General features: G+C 38.6%; 1 protein-coding gene across 26 annotated transcripts in view; it reads left to right on the plus strand.

Annotated features, from left to right (window-relative positions):
* The window catches only part of INPP4A (inositol polyphosphate-4-phosphatase type I A), a 128,813-nt gene that overhangs the window by 83,133 nt on the left and 22,053 nt on the right, over nucleotides 1-23,627 (plus strand). For 13 of the 26 annotated variants that reach the window (XM_049834418.1, XM_049834423.1, XM_049834421.1 and 10 more), the window contains 11 exons: nucleotides 822-912; nucleotides 1,570-1,717; nucleotides 5,319-5,449; nucleotides 5,807-5,911; nucleotides 6,731-6,839; nucleotides 8,537-8,554; nucleotides 11,157-11,340; nucleotides 12,696-12,914; nucleotides 14,065-14,338; nucleotides 17,870-17,902; nucleotides 22,288-22,460. In XM_049834418.1, the coding sequence (XP_049690375.1) occupies nucleotides 822-912; nucleotides 1,570-1,717; nucleotides 5,319-5,449; nucleotides 5,807-5,911; nucleotides 6,731-6,839; nucleotides 8,537-8,554; nucleotides 11,157-11,340; nucleotides 12,696-12,914; nucleotides 14,065-14,338; nucleotides 17,870-17,902; nucleotides 22,288-22,460 (1,485 nt within the window). The remainder of the gene's footprint in view (nucleotides 1-821; nucleotides 913-1,569; nucleotides 1,718-5,318; nucleotides 5,450-5,806; nucleotides 5,912-6,730; nucleotides 6,840-8,536; nucleotides 8,555-11,156; nucleotides 11,341-12,695; nucleotides 12,915-14,064; nucleotides 14,339-17,869; nucleotides 17,903-22,287; nucleotides 22,461-23,627) is intronic. The other 13 variants (XM_049834439.1, XM_049834435.1, XM_049834437.1 and 10 more) reach the window with 7 other exon arrangements.

The raw sequence follows: 23,627 nt of genomic DNA on the forward strand, positions 1-23,627 counted from the left end.
GATGAAGCAGTTTTCTATTTTGCAGAGCTCCTGGTGCTCATGTTTGGGGTTAAAAGTTGTGGGGAAAATTTTAGTTTACAGTGATTAAGCTTTAGCTTCAAGTGTTCATGCCCTTCATCAGAATAGGCTTGTGGTACTGTACGTTGGTGCACTTGGTGCATTGATAACCAGTTTCACAAAGATGTGGTTTTCCAGTTCACATTGAGATTTGAAAGGTGGCATTAAGCAAAGCTGTAAGGGGGATGCTCAGGGAATTTTCAGAATTTTCACAGGCAACTTGGAAGATTTTAATAAAACTGAATGGGTTACTTGAACACTGGATTATTATTTTTTTTTCTGATCCCCAAATATTTGTCTAAGAGCAGATATTTATAGTGCTTTCTCAGCCTAGAGATATGTTTAATTCTGTAAACCTTGTGTTCTGAATATCCTGGTGATAATTGCACTGGTATCTGTGTATCACAGTCACAGTGTGGATTAGTATCACTTTGTATCCAGCCACACCTGTAGCTGCCCCATATTGATGCAATACCTTTAAGGACTCTGGAGTTGTGCTAACATAGAGTAGTTGAAGGGTTGGATGACAATTTTTACTGCATTTTGTATTGTGTAGTAGAAGTAAATAAGAGTGCTTAGATTGGAGGTTTTACGTGGATTTATTATTTCAGCCTGCAGTATTTTTTGTCCACAATAAACATATTTCAAATATTTAATGATGTGCTGAGTATTCCTTTCAAGTCTGTGTAATAGGGTCATCACTGCATATTGCCCTGGCACTGAGGTTTTATTCTTTACTATTTGTGGGTTTTGTTTTTGTTTAGACTGTGTTGCCAGTTGATGAAAGTTTAACAGAATCTTTAGGAATCAGATCCAAATATGCTTCATTACGGAAAGATGCACTACTGAAATCTGGTAAGCTGCTGTAGGCTGTAACAAGTAAGCTTTAGGTATCAATAAAAGCTAATCTCATGCTGTCTGCCTGTGGCCCCAGGGCATTTAAGCAGATGTTTCATTTGAATAGGAACAGGCTGCTGATTGAGCAGCCCTTTGAGGGTCATACAAGAATAAATTATTTTATCATTTGCACTATTTTGTATAGTAAAAACAGCAGAAGCAAATTTTTGTCAAAAAGTTCACTGTAGTATAAAATTTTCCATGCAATTTGCTAGTCTATTCCTAAGCAATCTTCAGGGGGGTGAGGGGAGAGACAGAGGAAAGCGGTTGGTTTTAAAAAAAATTCTTGAAGAAAGGTTAGTTTTCCAGCAAATGATTGTATGAGAGGAAAATGCACAGTACATTAAAAAAAAATATTTCAGAAGTTGAATATATATTTCATTTCCTTACCAGTGTTTTAAATCATTTGGAGGCTTTTCCTGCAAACACTGGAAGAATGGTCCTTGCAGAACAACCATGCTTGGAAAAGCTAGACTGATGCCTGGTTAAACCAGAACTTTACAGCAGTGTGTTACAGCACGTTAGTCAATCAAAGCCATTTACTTTAAAAAGGAGAGCCTTTGTATGCTTTTAACTCAAACCCTATGCTTAAATAACAAGATTTTAATTCTTTAGTGTTTGGTGGTGCCATTTGCCGAATGTATCGCTTCCCAACCACTGATGGAAATCATTTGAGAATCTTGGAGCAGATGGCTGAGAGCATCCTGTCGCTGCACATCCCCAGGCAATTTGTGAAGCTTCTTCTAGAAGAAGATGCAGCAAGGTGGGTTCATGCCGGTTTACATGTGCAGTAGTAATACAGCAGTGATATGGCTGTTACTTAGTTACCAAGGAATATATATGTGTTAATGCACAGAGGCACTGAAGAAAAAAATAGTAAAAGAAGCAAGTTTCTGACTGTACAGTTACAGTGCATAAGAATTTCATGTCAGAGTATAGTGTTTGGCCTTCAGCATATGGTAATGTGAACATACAGAGGTACTGATGGGAGAGAATTGTTGGCATAGTGAACACTTAGGATCAGACTGCAGTTAGCTGCACTTAGGGGTTATCTGTTCCTCTCACAAAAGTATTGATAAGGCCACAGAATATATTATTCTGTAGTTGTGTGACTGTATTAGGACCAGCACATTAGAATACATTATCTTTTTATATATATCATCATCTATATACTTCATTACACTTTTTTTTAAACATGGTTTATTTTAATATAAAGACACAAATGAAGTTGAATTAAAAATAAAACATATCTCAATGTTTCATAGGTGGGGGGAAGTCTGGATAGATGAGACAGCATAAATGAAAGAGTAATAACTCCAGCTGCTGAGAACTTTGAGAAAGGAACAGAGACAACATAGAAACCAGATGAGTGGAATGAGTAATTAGGGTAGCAGACAGAAAAGAAAAATCTGAATCACTTTTAAAGTGAACTTTGAGAAAGTCAGTTGACTTCTGTGCTATGAAAGCAAAGCAAAGATAGATGACAGGAGCACTGGCTTCACTCAGTGAGTTAAGAGATGGCTTTGAGAGTCAGAAGAGTAGTTCTGAATGGAAAAAAAACAGAATAAAAGCAAGTAAAATAAGACATTGTAGGACAGTAATGACTTTTTCTCATTTTAGGAGGTGGGAGGGAGAAGGAAATCTCTTGCATTTTGTGGGTTTATTCTGAATTTGCTTCTTTTTGAAGCAGTTAACTTTCTTCCAGGCAACATACTCATTTATGAGTTTTACTTCCCTACATTTGTAGGCTGTGGTTTGCATAGTGGTTTGTGTATTCTTTATAAAAGCAAGATGGGGATGGTAAAAGAATTTTAGCTGTATTTTTGAGTATTGGGTTTTTATTTTGGCTGTGTTTGAACTCACTCCTAGAGACCTAAGTAAGCCTGACCTTAATTAAAAGTAAAACTGTCTAGTGCTCTCATTATCCTATATTAATACATTTCAATTCCGTTGGGATATTGTGAAAGAAAATCATGTGTTAATCCATATGAGCAGGCAGAAGTAGTCTACGGTGCTTTCAAGTATTTTCATATTTTGCAGAAATGATAAATTCACACTGGAAGATGTCAGTGACTTTTTGTAATGTATGGAAAAACTAATGCATGATGTGACTGAGTTTCCGAAGTCCACATGGGTCACATTGGTTGGGTTTTGGGGGTTGTTGGTTGGTTTGGGTTTTTTTCCTGCTGTTGAGTTTTGGATTTTAGTGACGTGGACTTAGTAAGAGTAGTCAGATCTTAGATTCTAGAGAGTGAATGTTGTATCTTGCCTAGCTGTCCTGCTACAACCTTGATGGAGGGGGCTTGGGATATGCCATTACTCATTTAGACATGGGTTATTCATTGTTTATTTTATATCTTTGTTTCTCTGCAGCTTTCCTCACAGTACATTTAAAAGCACCAATTCATTATGAGGTACAGCCATAATAATGTAAAGAGTTGGCAAGCTTACCCATAAGGTGCCATCTGTGATGGATGTAGTTTAAGGACTTGAAGGTAATAAGAGGAGCATTTAGGGTGAATGGGGAAAAAAGATGTGGCTTTCTGTAAGACTGTGCACAGTGAAGTTTCTTCAGGTGGTAGCCATGAAATGTGACTGTTCAGAGGCTCTTGCTAAAATCATATATAGATCGATGGATACATATTGTATGCTGTTAGGGGTTAATAGCAGCCCAGGTGATTGCTAATCCAACTTTGTATGCTCTGAATTGTGTGGCTCAAAGGTAAATACGACTTTTGTGTAATTAGCAAGAGAAACTCGGTTCTCTCTGTTCAGTTGAGGTGACCCTCAATGATAGGCATGATCACACTTTGTATTCATAGGATCTCTCAGATTTGGCCAAGCTCATTTTTTTTCTCCATTCTCTGTGCTGCAGCCCAGAGGAATGCTGGACAGCTACACAAGCACAGCTGCTTCTGTCTTAACATCCTGGTGACTTTTAAAACGTCCTTGGATAATCACAACTGCTTTCTCTTACATAAAGCTATTCAGGGCCAGAGCTCTTTGAAAGGAAACATCTAACTGGGGGGGGATATTTTGACTACCTAATTATTTATGGTGTGCACATCCCCAGCTGTCTTAGCCCTATGGGACAAAAACGTAAACTTGAAGTGCTAAGCTGTGAATTTACATCAGGAAGACGTGGGCTCAGATGCATGGCTAGTTTTGAGCAGGGAGTTTGACAAGGTAGTCATAATAGCATCTTATGCAGAAGCAGTTTACAAGGTGAAGCTGGAAGTGTAGTTTTCAAAGTCACTGATAAATATAGTTTAAACTGTTGCCTATTGGCAAATCAATCTGATGTTTTTCTTGAAAATTTGCTTCCTTTTGATAATATCCTAAATACTGTGGAGTAGAAATTGTTCTGTTAAATGCTGTCTTAAATTATATAAAGACAATTGATTAAAACTATGGATTAGGGATATTGAGAGAACTGCAAAAAGAACTGATGGATCCTTTTGACAGCTGATTGTTCTACCTTTTCTGGGGTAATGTGCTGTTGAATTGTGTCTGGTGTTGACTTGTTTACTTTTCTCCTTCTACCTTTATTCCAAATAATATCTTAATTCAAGAAGACAGTAATACAAGCATGACATGAAACACATTGAATATTTTCTCAGCAGCGCTGTTGAGGAACAGTATGTAACACAGGATTGCCATGTGTGACTGAAAACCTAGCAGTCAGGGGGCAATAAGAATGCCAGAGTTTTTCCTGTTCATATCTGGGGGTGTCCAATTGTCCTTTATTCCACCTACAGTGAAACTTAAGTGCGTAAAATCCTGAATCTCAGATGAAGGTTTTGTTGGCTCATCTTTTGTCTCTACAAACCCTTTTTACTGCTTACGCTTCTTAGGCCTTCCCTGCCTGGCCTTGAAAACTGTTGTGTAGATACCTGGCCAGCGCAGATACTTCCTGTACCTAATGTCAGTTAGGTGCTAAATCTTCCACCTAACCTCTGTCACAGTTCTGATTTAATTTGAGTGGCCTAAAAAGGTCTTCATCATCCCAAGTCACCTGGCATGATGACAGTGCCCATCATGTGCAGATCACCATATAGTTTGAGAGCTCCTGCAGAAAGGTGGGAGGCTTTGGTTTTGACCGGCACCTGAGTCTCCTAAGAGGAACAGAGTGCATTCTGCCTGTGAGGAACCTATGCACCTTGGAGCAGAGCTCAACAGCTGAGCTTTGGGACATAGGTTTGGAAGCATTCCCAGTCTGATGAGTAACTTAGGCCAGAGTGAATTGAGAATGTCAGCTGAGGATGGTGCTACGCTGATATAATGTGAAACTCGTTCTTGGTCAAGTGGACAATGGACCTAAACACCTGTCTTTTTTCCTTCCACCCCCCACCCCCACCCCCCAGGGTTTGTGAACTAGAAGAATTGGGAGAACTGTCTCCTTGTTGGGAAAGCCTTCGTCGACAAATAGTTACTCAGTACCAAACAATTATTTTAACTTATCAGGAAAATCTAACTGACCTGCACCAGTATAAAGGTGATTTCTTTTTCATAATAACATGATATTTCTCAACTGTGATTGTTAATACTTCTCTGAAATTGGGAACCCAGAGGGTTTTAGTTTACTGACTAAAAAATACTATTATTAGATTTCCTTATTAACATTTATTACAAGTTTGCTAATGATCTGGGAATATTTGTCTGCCTTATTCATTCTCTTATTTTACCTTGAAAGTAGAGAACAATTATGAACAGTAACAGAACGATACATCTTTTATTTTTTTTCTTTTTCTCTGCTTTATTTTCAGCCCATAGCAAATGATGAACAAAGCTCCTTGAATGTTTTAGCATAAGCAGAGGGGTTTTATACTTAATTTTCTCCTGCATTTCTCAGGTCCTTCATTTAAAGCCAGTAGCTTGAAAGCTGATAAAAAATTGGAATTTGTTCCTACGAATTTACATATACAGAGAATGAGAGTCCAGGATGATGGAGGATCAGGTATTTGTTTCTTTCTTTCTTCACGTTATTCTGTTACTTTTCTCTCCATTTTATGATTTCCATCCTCATATATCCTCTATATAGCCAAGTTTCTACACACTACTTCTCTGCAGTACTAGTGCTACCTGGCATTTTTGTAGCGCCTCCTATCCTCAAGTTCCAAATCTCTTTGCAAAAGAAGAGGGGTAAATATAATTATCACTATTCTACAGGTGGCAAAACTAAGTTCTGGAGTTGACTGTACTCTAGGTGACACAAGTCAGCCTTTGTACTAGGGAATATATTGGGTTAAGCTGCTATGTCCCTTCCAGTTATTTGAATTGTAGCAAAATAGCAAAGATTCTGACTGTTGCTTGTTGTTAAGCTTGTGCGCTTTTTTGCTGGAACCATCATGTACAATTATGCAAAATCACACCAATTTGTTCACATCAAGCCTGCTTCTTCATGAATAACCTAGGTTTTCCATTCTTTTATCAGTAATTCCCACTAACTATGGACACACAGTTGTCCCATGTATCCACGTGAGGGATTCCAGTAATGGCAAGTTTTGTGTAAAGACCGATGTTCAAGGCTTCTTTTTCACTGACAGTCTTCTAGATTAAGAAACAGAGGACCTGCATTCAAGTATGGTTCTTTCACCTCAAAAGTACTTGATGGATTTCCAGGGCCTATAAAACAATTCAGTTTTCCCTGTCCTTCAAAACACTGGAACAAAGTTTTACAAAAATTACTTTCAGAGTAGTTTTTGAATTTCCACGATTGTTTGTCCACATTAGAGATGATAAGCTTTCATCTGTAAGTCCTTTCTGTCCATTCCAGATCAGAACTACGACATAGTCACCATAGGAGCACCAGCAGCTCATTGTCAAGGCTTTAAATCAGGTGGCTTGCGGAAAAAGCTGCATAAATTTGAAGAGGCAAAGAAACAGTAAGTAGAAATGTGTCAGCTGTTACTGTGCCTTTTCCTCCTAGTCCATGCTTAGTGATTTGGAAAATCACTCCATTCTATGTTTTTGCTGCACTTCATTCAATAGTTCTACTATACAATGTGAAGATTATTCCATGTTTTTTCTGAAGAAGGAGAGGGAAAACAGTTTCCCTTTTATATTACCATATTTGTTTGTTTACTGATGGGCCCTTTCTAATAGTCTTTTTAGTGAAATCTTTCATTTTCCTGAATACTTGTTGGTTCATTTAGTTTAGCTATTTTAGATGTTGGGTTTGGGTTCTGCCTAATTGTGGATTAGAAAATCTGTCTTTAGAGCCTCCTTAGCTGCACTACATCATACTTTCAACCCATTATTTTCAGGAGACTTTCACCCTTCTCATACCTTCAAGGTCTTGTTGCTGAACTCTCTTTAGTACAGAACAGCTGTGCCTGATACGCAAATTCCTGGTTGAAAACTTGGGTTTAGTTCTGGGGCTATTGCTGGAGGCTTTTCTGCATTGCCTTAAGGTTTGTGCACAGATTAGGCTTCTGAATCTGGCCTCGCTCTGCTCTACGGGCAGGATACTGGGCCTCCACAGTCCTGTCTTCAGGAACTGTCTAGTGACCTCTCTGGAAGTGCAATCATATGTAGTAGAGGCAGGGGCAGAAATTGGGGAGGTCATATATGCTAAAGGGAGAGACCTGCGTGGCACCTGCTCCAGCTCCCAAGGAACAGATAAAGGTGTCTGGGTCTGCATCACTTTTGCTGCAGTATGGAGAATTTAAGGAACAAAGAGAGCAGCGGGACAAGGAGTCATTGTAGCAAGGGAAGAGGAGACCTTGATAATGCCCTTCCAAAGAGAGGATTTGTAGGATTTCGAGCTGATGGGAGGAGGGAGTGATGTGGGAACAAGGCTCTGCCAACTGCAAAATTAATTTTGGCAGTGGAGAAGTGAATAGCAGCATCCTGTGAACATCAGTCAGATGTGTACTGAGAAAAAGATTGGTGCAAAAAATATGCCTGGTGTAATTATTCCTGACTTACAGAGTGCATTAGGATAGGACTAGGGGAAGCTGTAAACCTGCCAATACTGGTATGCTAGGCTCATCCTTCCTGTTCTTTTGACACCACTACTGCTTTCTGAAATAACCTCCTTCTGTCAGCTTAGCTACTGAAGTGGGCCTCACTCGTGCAATATCTAAGTTCCCATGTCTTTTTATTATTTATTTTTTTTTTACACTCTTCCCCTCACCCAGTAATTAAGCTGATTAGAGAGCTTAATTTCTATCCAGTACTTTTCCTCTAAGCTTTACAGAATTGTTCCGCCTGGGTCCATGAAAACTGCAGGTTCAACATTTGAAGAATAACTTTCCTTTTAAGTACTTCTATGTTATCATAAAAGCCGGTATAGTAGACCTGAGATCCATCTCAGTTTCACTGTTACATAGATATCATTCAGTTCTTTCTCCTTTCATTGACAAAACTGTGCTTGGTACATCTACAACATTTCCCCAGAACAACACATGGGCATCTGGCAATCTGTGTTTTTTTGCTTACAAGTTTAATCATTATGTACCCACCTCGTTGAAAAGATGACTCAGATAAGTTATTTCCACAGACATCCTTTGTTTTGTTTTCCGCTTTTAGTATTTGCTAACAATCTGCTAATTTTATTTTGGTTTTTTGTTTTTTTTAGCAGTTATGAGGAGTGTTGGTGAGTTTTCTGTTTCTGAGAGTTCTGTAGAGAGGGTTTCTGTTCTTTGGGTTGTTTTATTTTTCTTTTCTTTCTTTTCTTTGGCAAAGATCTGGTATGTTTTAAAGTGTGCAGGGCTTTTTAATGTCGTGTATCATGGCATCCCTAATTGTGCTCTAAGTAATTGTAGCTGCTTTGTAGAACATGGTGTGTGAATGAATTTCATTTCACCTGCAATGTTTGTTTGTAATGAACAGCTGGTTTCCTGGCTCTCTCTGATCATAAGAAGTTAGAAAGCTGAAGATCAGAACGCAAGAATTTTATATTTTTTCCTCTTGTTATTTCCAGTGAAAACTGCCTGGAGAGAGAAACTTTCTGCCAGAGGTGGAAGATAATTAAGATAACTCTATGTATTTTTAAATCTTTATGGTGATAGATTGGGCATGGTTTATATTTTTGTAATCCATGTCTTCATTTAAACATTTTACTTACCTTTTTTATATTTTTCTTCATGTTGTGGTGTTCAGTGCTATGAAAAGGAAATAATACTTGATGGTTCAACAGCGCAGAAGTTCTGCTCTAAATTATTCATATTAAAAGTTGAACCCCTAATTCACTGAGAGTTTAAGGATGTGTTAAAGTTTGCTGATATAGTACAATAAGAGCTGTTCATTTGAAAAAGCAATTGCAGGTTGGAAGGTAAATATATGTGAACTTTACACCATAAATTTTCCCCCCAATCATCCCAGCAAATGTTTGTGATTAAAAATGTAATAATTCTAAATCAGACCTCAATATGCTGCATGGCCTTTCCTTCCAAATATGTCTTTATGCATGTTAACCACACTGTCGTGGAAAGAAATTGCTCAGAGGAATTGTCGCTAAGATCACCGGTTAATAGAGAGCACAAATCATGTACAGGTAAAGTCCTAAAAGCCGAAATTAATTTGCTATATGGTGCAGCAGTACTGGGGAGTGGTTGTTCTCTGCTCCACTCAGGTGGGTAACCAGAGGGACACAAATAAGGAAACTCTTTCAAGAATCACTTGTGCATTATGTCCTTTGAAAACAAATCCCCCATCTTTTATTGTAATGGACCTCAGACAGATACTGGGATTAAGCTCCTCCCTTGCCTTAATATCAATTAAGGGACTAGAATTGGCATTTGTGGCAATGATTTTAAAGCGTGCCCCATGCAACCCTCCTGTCTTACCTCACAGACACACTGCAGAAATTAACAGTATTGGTCTAAGGTTAGTACAGGAATTCATACTCCTCGGAGGTCATGACCTGAGGTAACTGTGCATGGAAAAGAGAATCCCATCTGTGTAGTTTCTCAGTGTAGCTGTGTCCATCAACAGTGCTGAGATTGGGGCAAATAGTTGGTTCCTCTGTGCTGTTACTATGCTGAAACCATTCATGACTGGAAAAAAATGAATAAAATTAAGATAATACACAACTGATGTCACCTCATGCTTGATGCCAAGTCACATCTTGTCACAGCTGGAGCTGATGTAAAGGCCTGATCTTTGCATGGCTTTCTTACTGGGAGGAAAAAAACCCCAGCATATTGCCTGGTAAATGGAGTAGTGGTGGGTTGGTTCCAAATAGTTAACTAAGAACACAACTTCAGTTTAAAGCTTAAATTTCCTAAGCTAAAAGGCAGCTTTTGTGAGTGGCTCTTCTCAGGTAGGATTAAATCACCCTTTAGAAGTGCTGTTCTCTCTCCAGCAGTTACAGAGGTAGTCCAAGCATCTGTCTTGGACCGGATAAGCAACTTCTGTAGACATCTAAACTTAGAGGTTGTAAACTATTCTCCTCCGCTGCCGAGTAAGCAGTCTTAGTGGATCTGCAGTATTGCAATATAAAGATATACTTAACTGGTCTAGTTTATTTCCCTTACTATTTGGAAAAGGCCAAAATTTGTTATTGCTTTAAATTGTTACAGCTGAGTTTATAATAGGGAGAGTTGTATCATGTCCCTAGTTTAGCACAGTAAGTGCGTGCTAACAGAAGCTACGCCAAGGACAGGGTCCTTGGATTAGCCTGGAGATTATTTTTTATATATCTTAAGATTGCTTTTGCTGGTGTAACTTGAATCAGACCTGCAACAGAGGAAATGGTATACTAGCAGAAGGATTTTTTGTTAAAACCACAGTGTTTGCATTGCAGATCTGGGTGGCATTTCTATGTTACAAGGAGTGCAGATTTTCTTTTAATGGTGCTAGTATCTATGTGATAAAACAGATTTGCAAACCAGGGCCTAGTGAAGTGTCTGTGTTGTAAGGAGAGGGAGAGTGGGGCAAGCTGTCTGTGCAAATAGTGGATAGATGGCAAAATCTTATCACCCGCATTCTCCTCAGCAAAACTGTCCCTCTGGTGTACAAGCTCTGCCCACAACCCCTTGGCATAAAGGATTAGTAAATCTTCATCTAAATGCTTTCAGTAAAGGCAGAGAAGGCTCTAGGATCATGTTCCTGCTGTGCAATTGCCCACTGGCCTTTCACTGTTGATTGCTAGCTTAGGTAAATTTTTGTTGTCTGCCATTAATTCCCCAGCATGCCACTGTAATGTGTGTACCTCTAGATCAATTTCCCCCCTAAAATCAGTCTTTCTTTTTCAGCACTTCAACAAGTTCCCAGTCTATAATATACATCCCACAGGACATTGTTAGAGCAAAGGAAATTATTGCACAAATCAACACCCTGAAAACGCAAGTCAGTTACTATGCAGAAAGGCTCTCAAGAGCTGCCAAGGATAGATCAGCTAATGGCCTTGAAAGAACACTTGCCATCCTAGCAGACAAGGTAGGAGAATAATACATTTCCACACTGAAACACGATGTATTTTTTTTCTCTGTCTCTATCTCCAGTAGGTTTTCTTGAAACATCTATTTTACCTTGTTCAGTAGTGTATTGTAACATGTACAGTCCTAAAGAAAAAGCAAAATCAGACCAGCCTTTAAAATTTGCTGCTTTTTATTTAGATTGTCTCCTACTTTTCACACTCTTACCTTCACCTCCTCTTGAGACTGCAGTGGAGGGCAATGTCCTCTGGTTCCCTCTCTTCATTCATCATATTCCAGAAATGTGCATTCTTCACTTTCTTTTCTACCCTTTTCTCCATAACTACCTGGGGTTTTTTAATGTTCCTCTGAGTCATCTGTCAAGCAGCAGCAACTGGGCAAAAGTTAATGAAACAATTCTGTATTTTTCCACTGGGGAAACAAGGAATAATGGTGACACAGCCTTTGTTTGAATTATAGTGGTGCAAATGAGTTATTTCTTGATGTGCTTGGGTGCTAACAGAAACCAGACTGGACCTGCAGCTGAACACAATCTTGATTACAGAGACAGAAGAACAAATGCAGTTTTACTGACCTTTTCTGTCCCTGAAGCAGAGCTGAAGGTTGTAAATGGCAGTAATGGCCAATCAGCTTACCGTAAATTGTCCCAGTGGAGGGCATGTACATGTAGAGTGCAAAAAATAATGTGACCCCATGTAAATGTATTATGTATTATAATATTCACTGTAAACGAGTACAGTGTGTATAACTGATCTGTGGGATTTTCTACAGCTGGACAATGTGTATATATAACGTAGTAAGGGCTTGTTTGTTTGTTTTAATGGAGACTCAGGCCAGATACTTTTCATATTTACATAACTTACAGAAATCCTTTAATACAACATAACTAAATAAGACAGGGAACAAGTTGCATTGATTAATGGGTTATATCGTCAGCCCTCCTCTTAAGTCTTGTTACCGTTTCAGACAGGACGGTGGAAGTTAAGCATGGTCTCTCTGGTGTGGCAGCTATTGTGTGAGGTATAAATATGCACATTGTTTTAAGCTTTCATCAAATGGAAAGTGCAGTGCAAATAAAAGTGAATTGCACAAAAATTAGTAAAGTTTGCAACAATTGCAAGGCTAATATGGTAGTACAGACTTTGGAAATGTACCTTTTGTGTTTTGGTATCCTATATCGCTTTCTAAGACCATTCTGTTAAATGATTTTAAAGGCACCTTAGAGAGTCCTACGCAATGGTTAGCTTCCTTTACAGAATACTAGTTCTTCTTTTTCTTTCTGAGAAAGAATATGGTGTAAATTGTGTACAGAATAATGAAAAAGTGTTAAAATGTGGGGGGTTTATTGCTTTTTAGACCCGGCAACTTGTCACAGTCTGTGACTGCAAGCTGTTGGCAAATTCAATACATGGACTGAATGCTGCAAGGCCAGACTATATAGCTTCAAAAGCATCTCCAACTTCTGGAGAAGGGGAGCAAGTGATGCTGAGGAATGATCAAGATACACTCGTGGCCAGATGGACAGGAAGAAATAGCCGATCTTCTCTGCAAGTGGATTGGCATGAAGAGGAATGGGTATGTTTGCTAAGTGGCGTGATGAATATTTTCTTAGTTTTTGTTTGCTGTGTTCTTTTGTTTATAAGTTCTGTAACTGCTCACCATAAACACATAGGATGACTATTTTGGAGGTATTGGTCAACTAGCAAAGACGCTCCCTCCATTCTCTGCTCAGTTCTTCCTTGGCATGGGGATACAAACAGGCCTTAATAAATATTTCTGGATCTCCTAAACAGCAGAGATCATTACAGTAGGTGCATGGCTTTTCTGAAGTTGGTTCCAAGGGAAAGTAAATACCTTTTAAAGTAAAAAAACTGACCATACTACAAAGGGCTCTTGCACTTCTCCAAGATAAAGCATGTTTTGCTTGTGTTAGCTGTACAATTCAGCCTTCCTGGCTTTTATTCTCATCTAAATATTTGGAACTTGCAGTCCATCTCTGTTTTGATTACGAACAGCATTTTAAAACTGTCTGCACAAAGAATTCAAATGGTTTTCCTTACCACACTGCCAACTGAAATGAGAATTGGGCTGTGTAAATTCTGTCATTGTGTAATATAAACAGAAGTGAGCTAAATCTCAAAAATAGTCAAGATTAATTAAACCATTATTAATATTGTGAAATATCAATCTAGAAATGAGATTCAATTCATTTTGGAAATGGATCCTTGCTAGTTTTAATCATTTTGGCATACTTTGCCTTACAGTCAAACTCACAGTAATGAGATATGAATAAAGCCAATTCAGTTATTTAGATAGTAATACAATATAGTAATTTTATCTGTTACTCACTGAGTTATATAGGAAAAAAGATGTGTGACTGTATACAACTATTATGTCAAACATGAGTTTCAGGAATAAACAATAGTGCCAACTGCAAATTGGAATAATAGTGCAGGAAGAGGCACTTAAAATTGTTCAGCAAATTTACTTAGAAAATAGCTTTGCAATTTACCACACAAGTCATGTTGCTACATATTGTTGACATGCTGGTATATGTTATTTATATATCCAGAGTTTGTGTGTGCAAAAATGTAAATGCGGTAGCCCAGAGGAAACTTTGCAGAGGAGTTGTGACTGGAATCACAGGAGAAAATATATTGCCAAGGGATTTGTTACCTAATGTCTCTTTTCTTTTTAAATTGAGAAAGAAATGTTTTCTTTTAAGGAGAAAGTTTGGTTGAATGTTGACAAAAGTCTGGAGTGTATTATACAGAGAGTGGACAAACTTCTGCAGAAGGAGCGCTTGCAAAGTGACAGCTGCGAAGATGTTTTCCAGTGCGACATCAGTTGTACTAGTAAGAAAGGTAATCGGGACACTCGTGCCTACTGGATAAATCCAGAAGATTTAAATGAGACCTCATCATCCTCACCGCCTTCATCATCCTCACCACCACCTTCATCCACACCATCCTGTGCATGCCATTCTCTCAGAAAGACAAGTGCGTATGCCAGACGCTGCTTCTCGCTGCTGCTCTCTTGCTGTGCGCTGGCATCGTTCCTAAGCCTCCGTTACATCCTTCCATGTGTTTTTAGTTCAGTGGTGAAGTTAAGCACTGATGTCAGGCAGAAAGGGCTGGTGGTGTACTGGGAGCTGCTAAGCCCATTGCTTAGTTTGAAATCCTGATCCCACTGAAATCATTGCCAAATCCTTTGATGACAGTGGCATTTGGTTTTCACACCAGGTGTTTTAAGCTGGTAAAACAGGTGTTTGGGTTAGAATATGTAAAACACCACCTCTGGTAGCTTTCCTGTTGGCTTCGGCTTCTTTGCAGCAATCAAAGCTTATTACAGTGAACCTTTATAAAAGATAAATAAAACATGAGAGAAGTGCAGCACTACTGCAACACTAATGGTCCCAGATGGGCTGCCAAATCATAGGAGGGGAGCCAAGCAGTACCATTAGACTGAGCTGAACTTGGATGAACCTACTAGAGTTTAAAGCAAATTTTAACCCAAATTGTCAAAAGCTGTGGTGCTGAGGCACTCAATTAGTTAGACTTCTTGTAGCTGGAAGGTAGGAACTGGCAGTGCAAGCTCTCAGTGGAATAATCCTATCAAAATTTGAGGTAAAGTGGGTGCTGAATTGAATTCAGCTTAATGCCATGAGCATGTGAATGAAAGATATTTTTACCAGTTTAAGTTGACAGTTTTGCAGCTGTGCATTAAATTTCAGAATTATTTCATTTACATATGTACTTATTTGACTTATTCTCACATTCTGTATGTGTGGTCTCTATGATTTGGCCGCTTAATAGAGCAGGTGTGCCAAGCTAAGCTCTAGAAAGATTGATTTGTATTTTCATTTCCTTTTTGCTGTGCTGTCTTATTGTTTGATGGCCCTTTGTCTCTTACATGTGTCTGTGACTTCATGTCCATCCCATTGTTAATGTTGCAGTAGAAGGCAGTACCTTAAGAAAAAGAAAGCAAGATGGAAGTTAAAATAAATGTTAATATATTTTTTTGTAGCTTTGTATATGTTACATATGGTTTGCTTAGTATCTGAAATGACCATGTTTTTCTAGACTAGACTGACATTTTTGTGTGTTATAAAGGAATAGGAGAGTTGGTTCTTGTTTCAGAATGTGTTCTCTATTAATCTTTGACAAAATTTCTTCTACCAGTTTGATACCTTTAAATGTTTTTATTTGCTAGCTAGTTTACATGAAGTTTTATATGTATGTACATGAAAGTTTTATTGGTAAACTTCAGTGCACCTTCATATCAATGTTTAAAAGTTGTGGATTTTTACTGTTAAAAAAAATAGAAAAAAACCTGTGGTGGGTGATATCAGAAGCTTTTCCCAAGACAATTTGATGCTGAAAGCATCTTAGAACAATCATTTTCTTTTGTTTTCAGTCGGTCTTTTAAAGGTACCCTGGATCTTGACACTATGCCATATAAAAGTGGAATTAGCTGCACTTACCTACCAATGGGTTGGTTTGTGCCAAGAGTTTCTGTAACCTTTCCCTGCTGTTCCTCCAAAATAGGAAAAAATCTTTCCATTTAATCCACAGAACCTGGTACAGAAACATTAAATCAAGAAGTGTCACAAGCTTTAAAACAAAGGGGCTTGCTGCCATTTCCCATTGGTACCTAAGTGTCAGGATTAGATCTGAAGTCTGACTGTCAACCCATGTTGGGTGAATTTAATGTAAAAAGTCCTGGAGAGGGAATCCTGTTTCTTAGGTATCTGGTGCAAACATTGTTCATAGGTCTTAATGAGCAATTTGAATTGCTCTTGGGAAGTTTATTGTAAGCAAGGGCAAGCTGAGTACTTGATCACATTCTCATCAGATGTAGTTCCTAATTAACGGTCAGTATTTTTGACAGAGGAACAGGTTCAATACTATAAAAACTGGTCTTACTGAAATCAGTGGGAATTTTCCTGTTGAGTTACTTTCCTTGACTCCACACCAAACCTGGCCTGTTAAATGGTTTTAAACTAAAAGAAGGTAGATTCAGACTCAATACAAGGAAGAAATTTTTTACAATGGGGGTGGTGAAATACTGGAACAGGTTGCCCAGAGAGGTGATAAATACCCCATCCCTGGAAGCATTCAAGGCCAGATGGGACAGGGCTCTGAGCAACCTGATCTGGTTGAAGATGTCCCTGCTCACTGCAGGAGCGTTGGACTAGATGACCTTTAAATGTCCCTTCCAACCCAAACCATTCTATGATTCTATTATTTCCCTTTCGCTGGCACTTTCCACAACTGATCGTGGGAGTAATTTAGGGACAAAGAAGATCCTTTAGCTAAGTTCAGATTCACAACATTTTAAAGTTTCTCCTTGTCATCTATTCAAAGAACTAACACTTTTTCTCTTAGCAATTCTGAGTTTTGAATAAATGACACTGAGCAGAGAGCAGCCAGAAATTTTTTTTGAAAACAAATGTAAAAACCAGCAAACCAAGATAGTTCCAGAATTTGTAAGAGAGAGACAGTGGAATGCTGTTGAAGAACTTTAGAGGATCTCTCTAGAAATGAATGTTTGTGAAAGAAAATACTGCCTGAAATAGTAGAAGGGAGACTTAAGAAATTATTTTTAAACGTACTTTTTTTATAGGCTTAGGTGTTCATTACTAAAATTGCATGGGGGCATATAGCTTCTTTAATGAACATGATGAGTTTTAATTTACTGAGAGGTTTTTATCTCAGATTGTCTAGCTCAGCTGTTTGTCCTAATGCATACAATTGAATTTGATATTTTCTGTTGTTATTTTCAAATTCATAATTCATTGACTAGTGAATCTGGATATAAACAACAGAATTTTACATCCTGTTAGCTTAATAAACTACTTTTCATTCATGCAAGACTTACTATAACAGGGTGTATATTATTTTTTTACTGTTTGCATTACAGTGTAGTGTATTTTCATCTGACAGCTTGTTCCTCCCACTGAAGTGAGTGTGGAACACTCACAGGCTTCACTGGTGAGGTTTCAGCCCTTAATATACAATCTAATGCTTGTGGTAACTATTTCAGAAACTGTGTAACAGAAATTTGTCTAAGATAGCAAAGTACTGTTTCTTTATTACTCTTGCATTGTGGATGCCTTAATGTCATTTTCTGTTCAGTGCATTGAACTTATTGCTAGTCTTTTGCTATTCTATTTAGCAGCCTTACTGCCAGCTTATTCTATAATTGCACTAAACCAGTGGTTCTCAAATTGCGCCCTGTGGATCACTGGGGATTGTCAGTACGCTTGCTGGTAATCCACAGAGAGCCCCTGAGCTAGCAGGTACTGGCTTTACTCCAAGTCCCCATCCAGATGTTCCTCTGATCAGAAACAGTGGAGTGGAGGAGACAGCCCATGCCCTCGGTGCCTGCAGGCAAAGGAGTTTCCTGCTGAGCTCCTCTTCACTCAGTGAAAGTGTTTGAGAACCTTTGCATTGAGCATTTGAGTTGCTTATGTTTAGACTGTGTTGCTGCTCCTTAATCATGCATGTTGCCCCTCCATTTCTGTGCAGATTGCAGCCCCGCTCCAGAAGAATCTGGCCCAGGTATGTGCATTCATGGCTTCTGCTTCTTCTGAAAATTGCAGGATTTTGTTCATAATTAACAACTGAACAAGTGCCTTGCTGTTAAGATTGACCATTTTGAAATGGTAATGCTCCGCAATATCATGTGAGTTACCTAAGCGTATGAAGAAGTTGTTATTTCCTAAATAATAGTGCAAGGGAGTATCTGGTAACCTCTCATGTCCAGGTATGGGAGAGCACTTGTTCATGGTCCCTTTGGTTTCTCCAGTTGATGTGTTTCAGCAACTGTTGTAGGTGACAATGATTTGAGGCCTGTTCCAAATGTCATTGAAGTCTGTGGGAGTCTGACATTTCAGACATTTCAGACATGCCCTTTCATATGTGCTGTTGAGCTGGCCTTTCTGAATGAGAACTTGAGCAAAACATGGAGCAGTCAACAAGGCTGATGGAAAGTCTCTGTTGTGGGTACACACCAAGCAGTGTTGGGTACTGCAAATCTAACGTTACAGAATACAGAATTTAGGAGACTTTCTTCCCACTGTTAACCTTTCCTCTGTCCTTGTACTTCTGCACACTTCTGTTGCGTTTACAAGGTCTGAATAATATGCCTCTGTAATACCACTGTCTCCCAGCTAGATGGCTGTACTTTCTCCTATTTGAGAGTAGTTTAATCTGAGTTCAGTGAAGGTTTAGTACTTGAACTGTTACAGCATGGGCTTCTGACTTTAGTGAAACCAATGGAAATTAAAGCCCCAGTGCAGGTATGATTTACATCTTCACAAAGTATATTCGGCTATCCATGCTGTTTCCTTCTATCACTGAGAAAATGTTTTTAATCAATAAAAGACTCCACAAGTTTTTAATTCTTGGAACATCCCTATAGTACTTGCAAAACATGAATGTGGTGCATAAATGAATGCTTTTTCTTTATTTTTAAGATGGGAGTAATTAACAGCAGTCAGGTCACCCCAACTGGGTACCCAAATATACCCAGAACTGCATCTTAAACTTAAGTAGCTGAAGCTGCAGTGTAGTGAAGCACTTAATGCTTGCTTCCCTCTGAAGCCAAATGTGACCTGACTGTGTGCTTAAATGGGTTGCCAATTACACTTCACTGGATGAGGGCTAAGCAACTACAACTTGGTTAATAAATCTCTTCTTTTAGACATCATGAGTCCTTGCAACCCTGACCTAAACCATGGGCAACTGCAGGTGCCCAGTAGTTCGATTTATGGATGCTACGGTTTTTTTAATATGAAAAGACTAAAAATATCTTTTCAAGGCTCTGGAGGACAGTTATTTTAATAATATTTTTATTGCTGTGGAGAAGAGAGAGTCTTAGGGGGAAAAAAGCAAAAACTTTTCCAACCTGACATTACATCCTTGATTTATACAGGCTTTATGTATTAGGTTCTTTTAACAAGACATTATTTTTTTATAAAATAGTCAGTAATGTATAGTCAGAGATGGTCCACTGTGTGAACTAATAGGCCTTCCCAGCATCCCTCACTTGCTCCCTCCCTTCCTCTGTCTCTTCCTCCCTTCTTCCCTCCTTCCCTGCCTCCCTTTCTCTTTCCCTCCCTCCCTCCCTCTCTCTCCCCCCACCCCCTTTCAAAATGACACATTTCAAAGTGTACATTAAGGTATGACTTTGGTCAGCAGCAGTCATAAGAAAAATAGCAAAGACTTACAAGGCCAAAGTCTGGCCCTTATTTACCAGCCAGAATTCAGTTGTAGCTGTCTGAGTGGAGACTGCAGGATTTGTCTCTTGCTGTAAAATATAAGGCACCTGAAGCAAATGACAGTCATCCTGCTGGTTTGGTTTTAAATGGAATAGCTTTTAACATGAGCTAGAAACCTCTGATTAAAAAGCTTGATTTGTGTCCCAGACATACCAACAGCTAGCTTGGACTAGGTCTCAGGCTGTTGTAAATCTGTAACAGCTTGTTGCATCTCCATTGTTTCAGCCCCTACACCAAATCACCCTACCTATGGGTCTGCCCAGTGGAGTCTATAATAGTTTTTAAAAGTTCTGGTTGTCTCATAGAACATAACAGCAGAGCTCAGAGTAGATTGCACATTAGAATTAGTGCCTCATGATGTTTGAAGGTGCCATTGATTGATTTGATAATAAATACACTTTCATTAATATAGTTCTGTTAGGAAAATCAATGAGGGGAAGACAGAAGGACAGGAGAATCCAGGTGAAAGTTGAACACTTAGAGTCCTTTCATGTTTATTTAAATGCTGCCAGTGAAATGTGCCAACCTGATAGGAGCCTGGGAGTGCAATTCCTTTTATTCCTGTTTATTGTTAATAGCAAGTACCATTGACTAAAAAATTAAAAGAACACAGGTGACACCTCTGTGAAGGAGGCAGCAAAAAGCATTTAGAATTTTGCAGACTGACAAGGGTTTGTTTTTTCATGGCCAAAATTTTAAACCAAGCGAATACACAGCACAGAGGATATTCACTCGTTACTCCGGATGAGCCATGGCATTGCATATGAGTATCGGGAGGAAAAAAATATCTAACAATTGCTTTATCTTCAGGTAGGCTGGTATACCACCAGTGTACTTTGTGATTACCACCGGTAAACATATCTTTCAAATGAAGTGCTGCCAGACACACAACAATTTTAAATCTCCACTGAGTTAATAACAAGACACATGTATATATATCCAGGCAATAAGATGATGATGATGATGTGCTGGAAGATCTTTTCAGTTCTTTTTATCATTCTCATTTGTTTATAGAAAAGCACTTAAATGCAGTAAGAGAAACACTGTTAGTATCATCTGTGTTCTGCTTTTTAAGTGTTCATGGGGCCATGTTATGTCATCTGATTTATTTTGAGAGAAAATACTTAATAGAATATAAAAGATAAGCTGTAATTCCTTGCCTGTTCTTTTGATGTTTCCTGCTTTTTTTATGGCAATGGAACAGAGCCAAACAACTTCCCCTTTGTGTAGTTTATTAGGTTATCTATCTACTGCATAGAATAAAAGCAAAAAGGATAGTTCTGTTAATCTTGTCAGTTATGTTTCTGTTAGCAGACTTCCAAAGTTCCCATCTTTGGCTGGTTATCAAAGAAACGTTTATTATTACTAGCTCTTAGTCCTGCCTTTCAGTCAGAATCCCAAACAACTTCCTTTCAGGGGCTTGAAGTACCCCATTCATGCAGGTTCTGATCTGTACATTGCCTTGTTCCTCAGCCAACCAGGCTGGGGGTTGTGTGTGTTCAGTTTATGAGCTCCAGTGCTTTTAAAAAAATAAACACATTGTCCCTCCTTTTAAAAAGAGAAGTGTTCTTCTGTTTCAGCCTTACATTAAGGAGGGCAAAACCAAAGCACTGTTCTATTTTCTTTTTATATTGCAGAGAGAATGGATTTTGTTAAAGCATCTGAATAATTTTTCATAAGGTCACGGAAATGGGGTTTTAAAATTTGTGGTTGATTAAGACAAAAAGCAAAAGAAGGAAAGAAAAGAAATGGAGCTTCTAGGGCATTTTAAAGCAGAGAAATCTCTTAGGGAGAAGGAAGGCACAATGTTTGGGATACTAAAATAGGACTTTGGCAATGCAGTTTCATTTCTATGCTTCCTGTATAGGACTTTGAACAGAGTCCTTCTGGGACATACCTCACGTATTTAAGTGGAAGTCAAGCTCAGACCTACTTCCAAGGATCTAGCTAAATCCCATCTAAATCACTGTACTTAGTGTTTCTTGCTAGCTAGCTCTAAGCCTTCAAAGCCACTCAGCAGACAGAGGACACCTAGGAGAGTACCTACATGAATTTTTCACCTCTCTGCCTTATTATTCCTATACTGCAAATGGGAGATAAGCATCGTCTTACCTCACTGAGGTGCAGCAAGGATCAATAAGCTGGTGAGGCAGTTGAATGGTGAACTTGTGAGCCCAAAAAAGATTCAAAGGCAAGATATATGGGAGAAGTCTCATGGACAGAAATGGCTAAGCAGATGTTCACTATTTCTGTTATATGACAGACTCCATACTATCTGTCCATGTATGCACTGTGAAAGGGTGTGTTTGAACATGCACACACAGTGATACACTCTTGTGTATATAGATGTTCATCTCTCTGTTATACTTTCCGAATCAGCTATTGTATAGCCTGTTTTGTGGGCACAAATCTTGGAGCTATTACATGGTCAGGAAAGTCATAACAGCCTTACAGAGTAAAGTTCTCCGTATTTTCCTCATACGATAACCAGTCTGTAAGATTACTTAGTTGATAACAAGAAGGGAGTAACCAGCCAGCCAAAATAAAACAAGCCCTAAATGTGAATTAACAACTTTGACTTGCAACGGGATGTTTTTTCTTAATGCATGTTTGTTTGTTTCAAATAAAGTACTTAGTGCTGCTAATTTTTTTTTTTTTAACCAGGCGAATGGAGCGAAGCTCTTTATCCCTTGCTGACAACACTCACAGACTGCGTAGCCATGATGAGTGACAAGGCAAAGAAAGCCATGGTCTTTTTATTAATGCAGGACAGTGCCCCAACAATAGGGCTCTGCCTGAGCCTTCAGTATCGCAGGGATGTTGTCTTCTGCCAAACTGTAAGCAAGCAAATATGCATGATTTGATTGCACTTCAACATGTGGTGGGTTTTAAATGAAATATGAAAGATACCATTTTCAGAATTTTTAAGATCTATTCTACTCTCAGGTTTAACACTGATCTCCTCTCACAGGCTGTGCTGTCCTGTCCTTACTGGTCACTTACATGCATTTGACAATATATAACTTAAGTGTCCCCTTGGATATACATTCACTATTTAAAAAAATTTATTCCAGAACTAGTGAAAATATACTGCTCTCTACAGAAACAACCTTTGCCTTCCGATGCCACCAAACTAAAACCAGAAGTAAGATGTGAAAGAGGGCAAAAAAAAGCCCAGGAGCAGAAAGTGTACTCCCTCAGTTACCTTTTGTTGGTTTACATATTGAGAAAACCAACAGGACTTGTGGTACCTAAGGAAAAAAAGTCCAGCTACAGGGAGAGAAATGAGTGCTGGTTTTTTTTCCTGGAAGTCTGTTTCTGGGCCTCTTAGGGTCTCTTGTGTCAGCCATTGACTAGCAGGTGTCTGCACTTAAAAAACCTTCCACATTTCTGCCCACTATGCTTCTGTACTGTGTCTTATTATACCATGAAATCAGTATCTTGTTCATTTATTTCAAACAGCTCATCTCTTGGACATTGTTTGGTAGGGCTGTTGTCCCAAAACATAATATCTCATAGAGGTAAATTCAGGGAATTTTTCTATACAAAACCCACTCCATATTGCAGGTAATTTTTAAACTCAGTGCATTGAATATGTTTACCTGTTGTAAACAGAACTTTATTCCCTTCTGTTTAATTCTGTGACAGTCATACACCTGTGTACGTAGCATATGGCAATCACCTGGGAAATTCCTTTGTTAACAGAGTGAATTAAGACTAGTACTGAACTTAGATCTTAGTACAAGGTGTTCAGGACCTTGTCCAGAATATCTTGTAACAGTGGAGTTTGAGTCTCTGCATAGTACAAACAGATACTGGATTTTTAAGCTTTCTTAAAATGTCATTTTTTTAAAAAAATCATTTATTTATACTGTCAAAATTCATGGCCTGGAACTAGCTGTGTTGCTTTTCCATCTGTAACTAAAACAATTCTCCATGGAGACTCTTGTAATTCATATGTTGTAGACCCCTAGTACAGGTGATTGTGTCCAGAAAACAAATAG

Source organism: Accipiter gentilis, chromosome 31, assembly GCF_929443795.1.
Source record: "Accipiter gentilis chromosome 31, bAccGen1.1, whole genome shotgun sequence".
In the NCBI taxonomy this organism is placed as follows: domain Eukaryota; kingdom Metazoa; phylum Chordata; class Aves; order Accipitriformes; family Accipitridae; genus Astur; species Astur gentilis.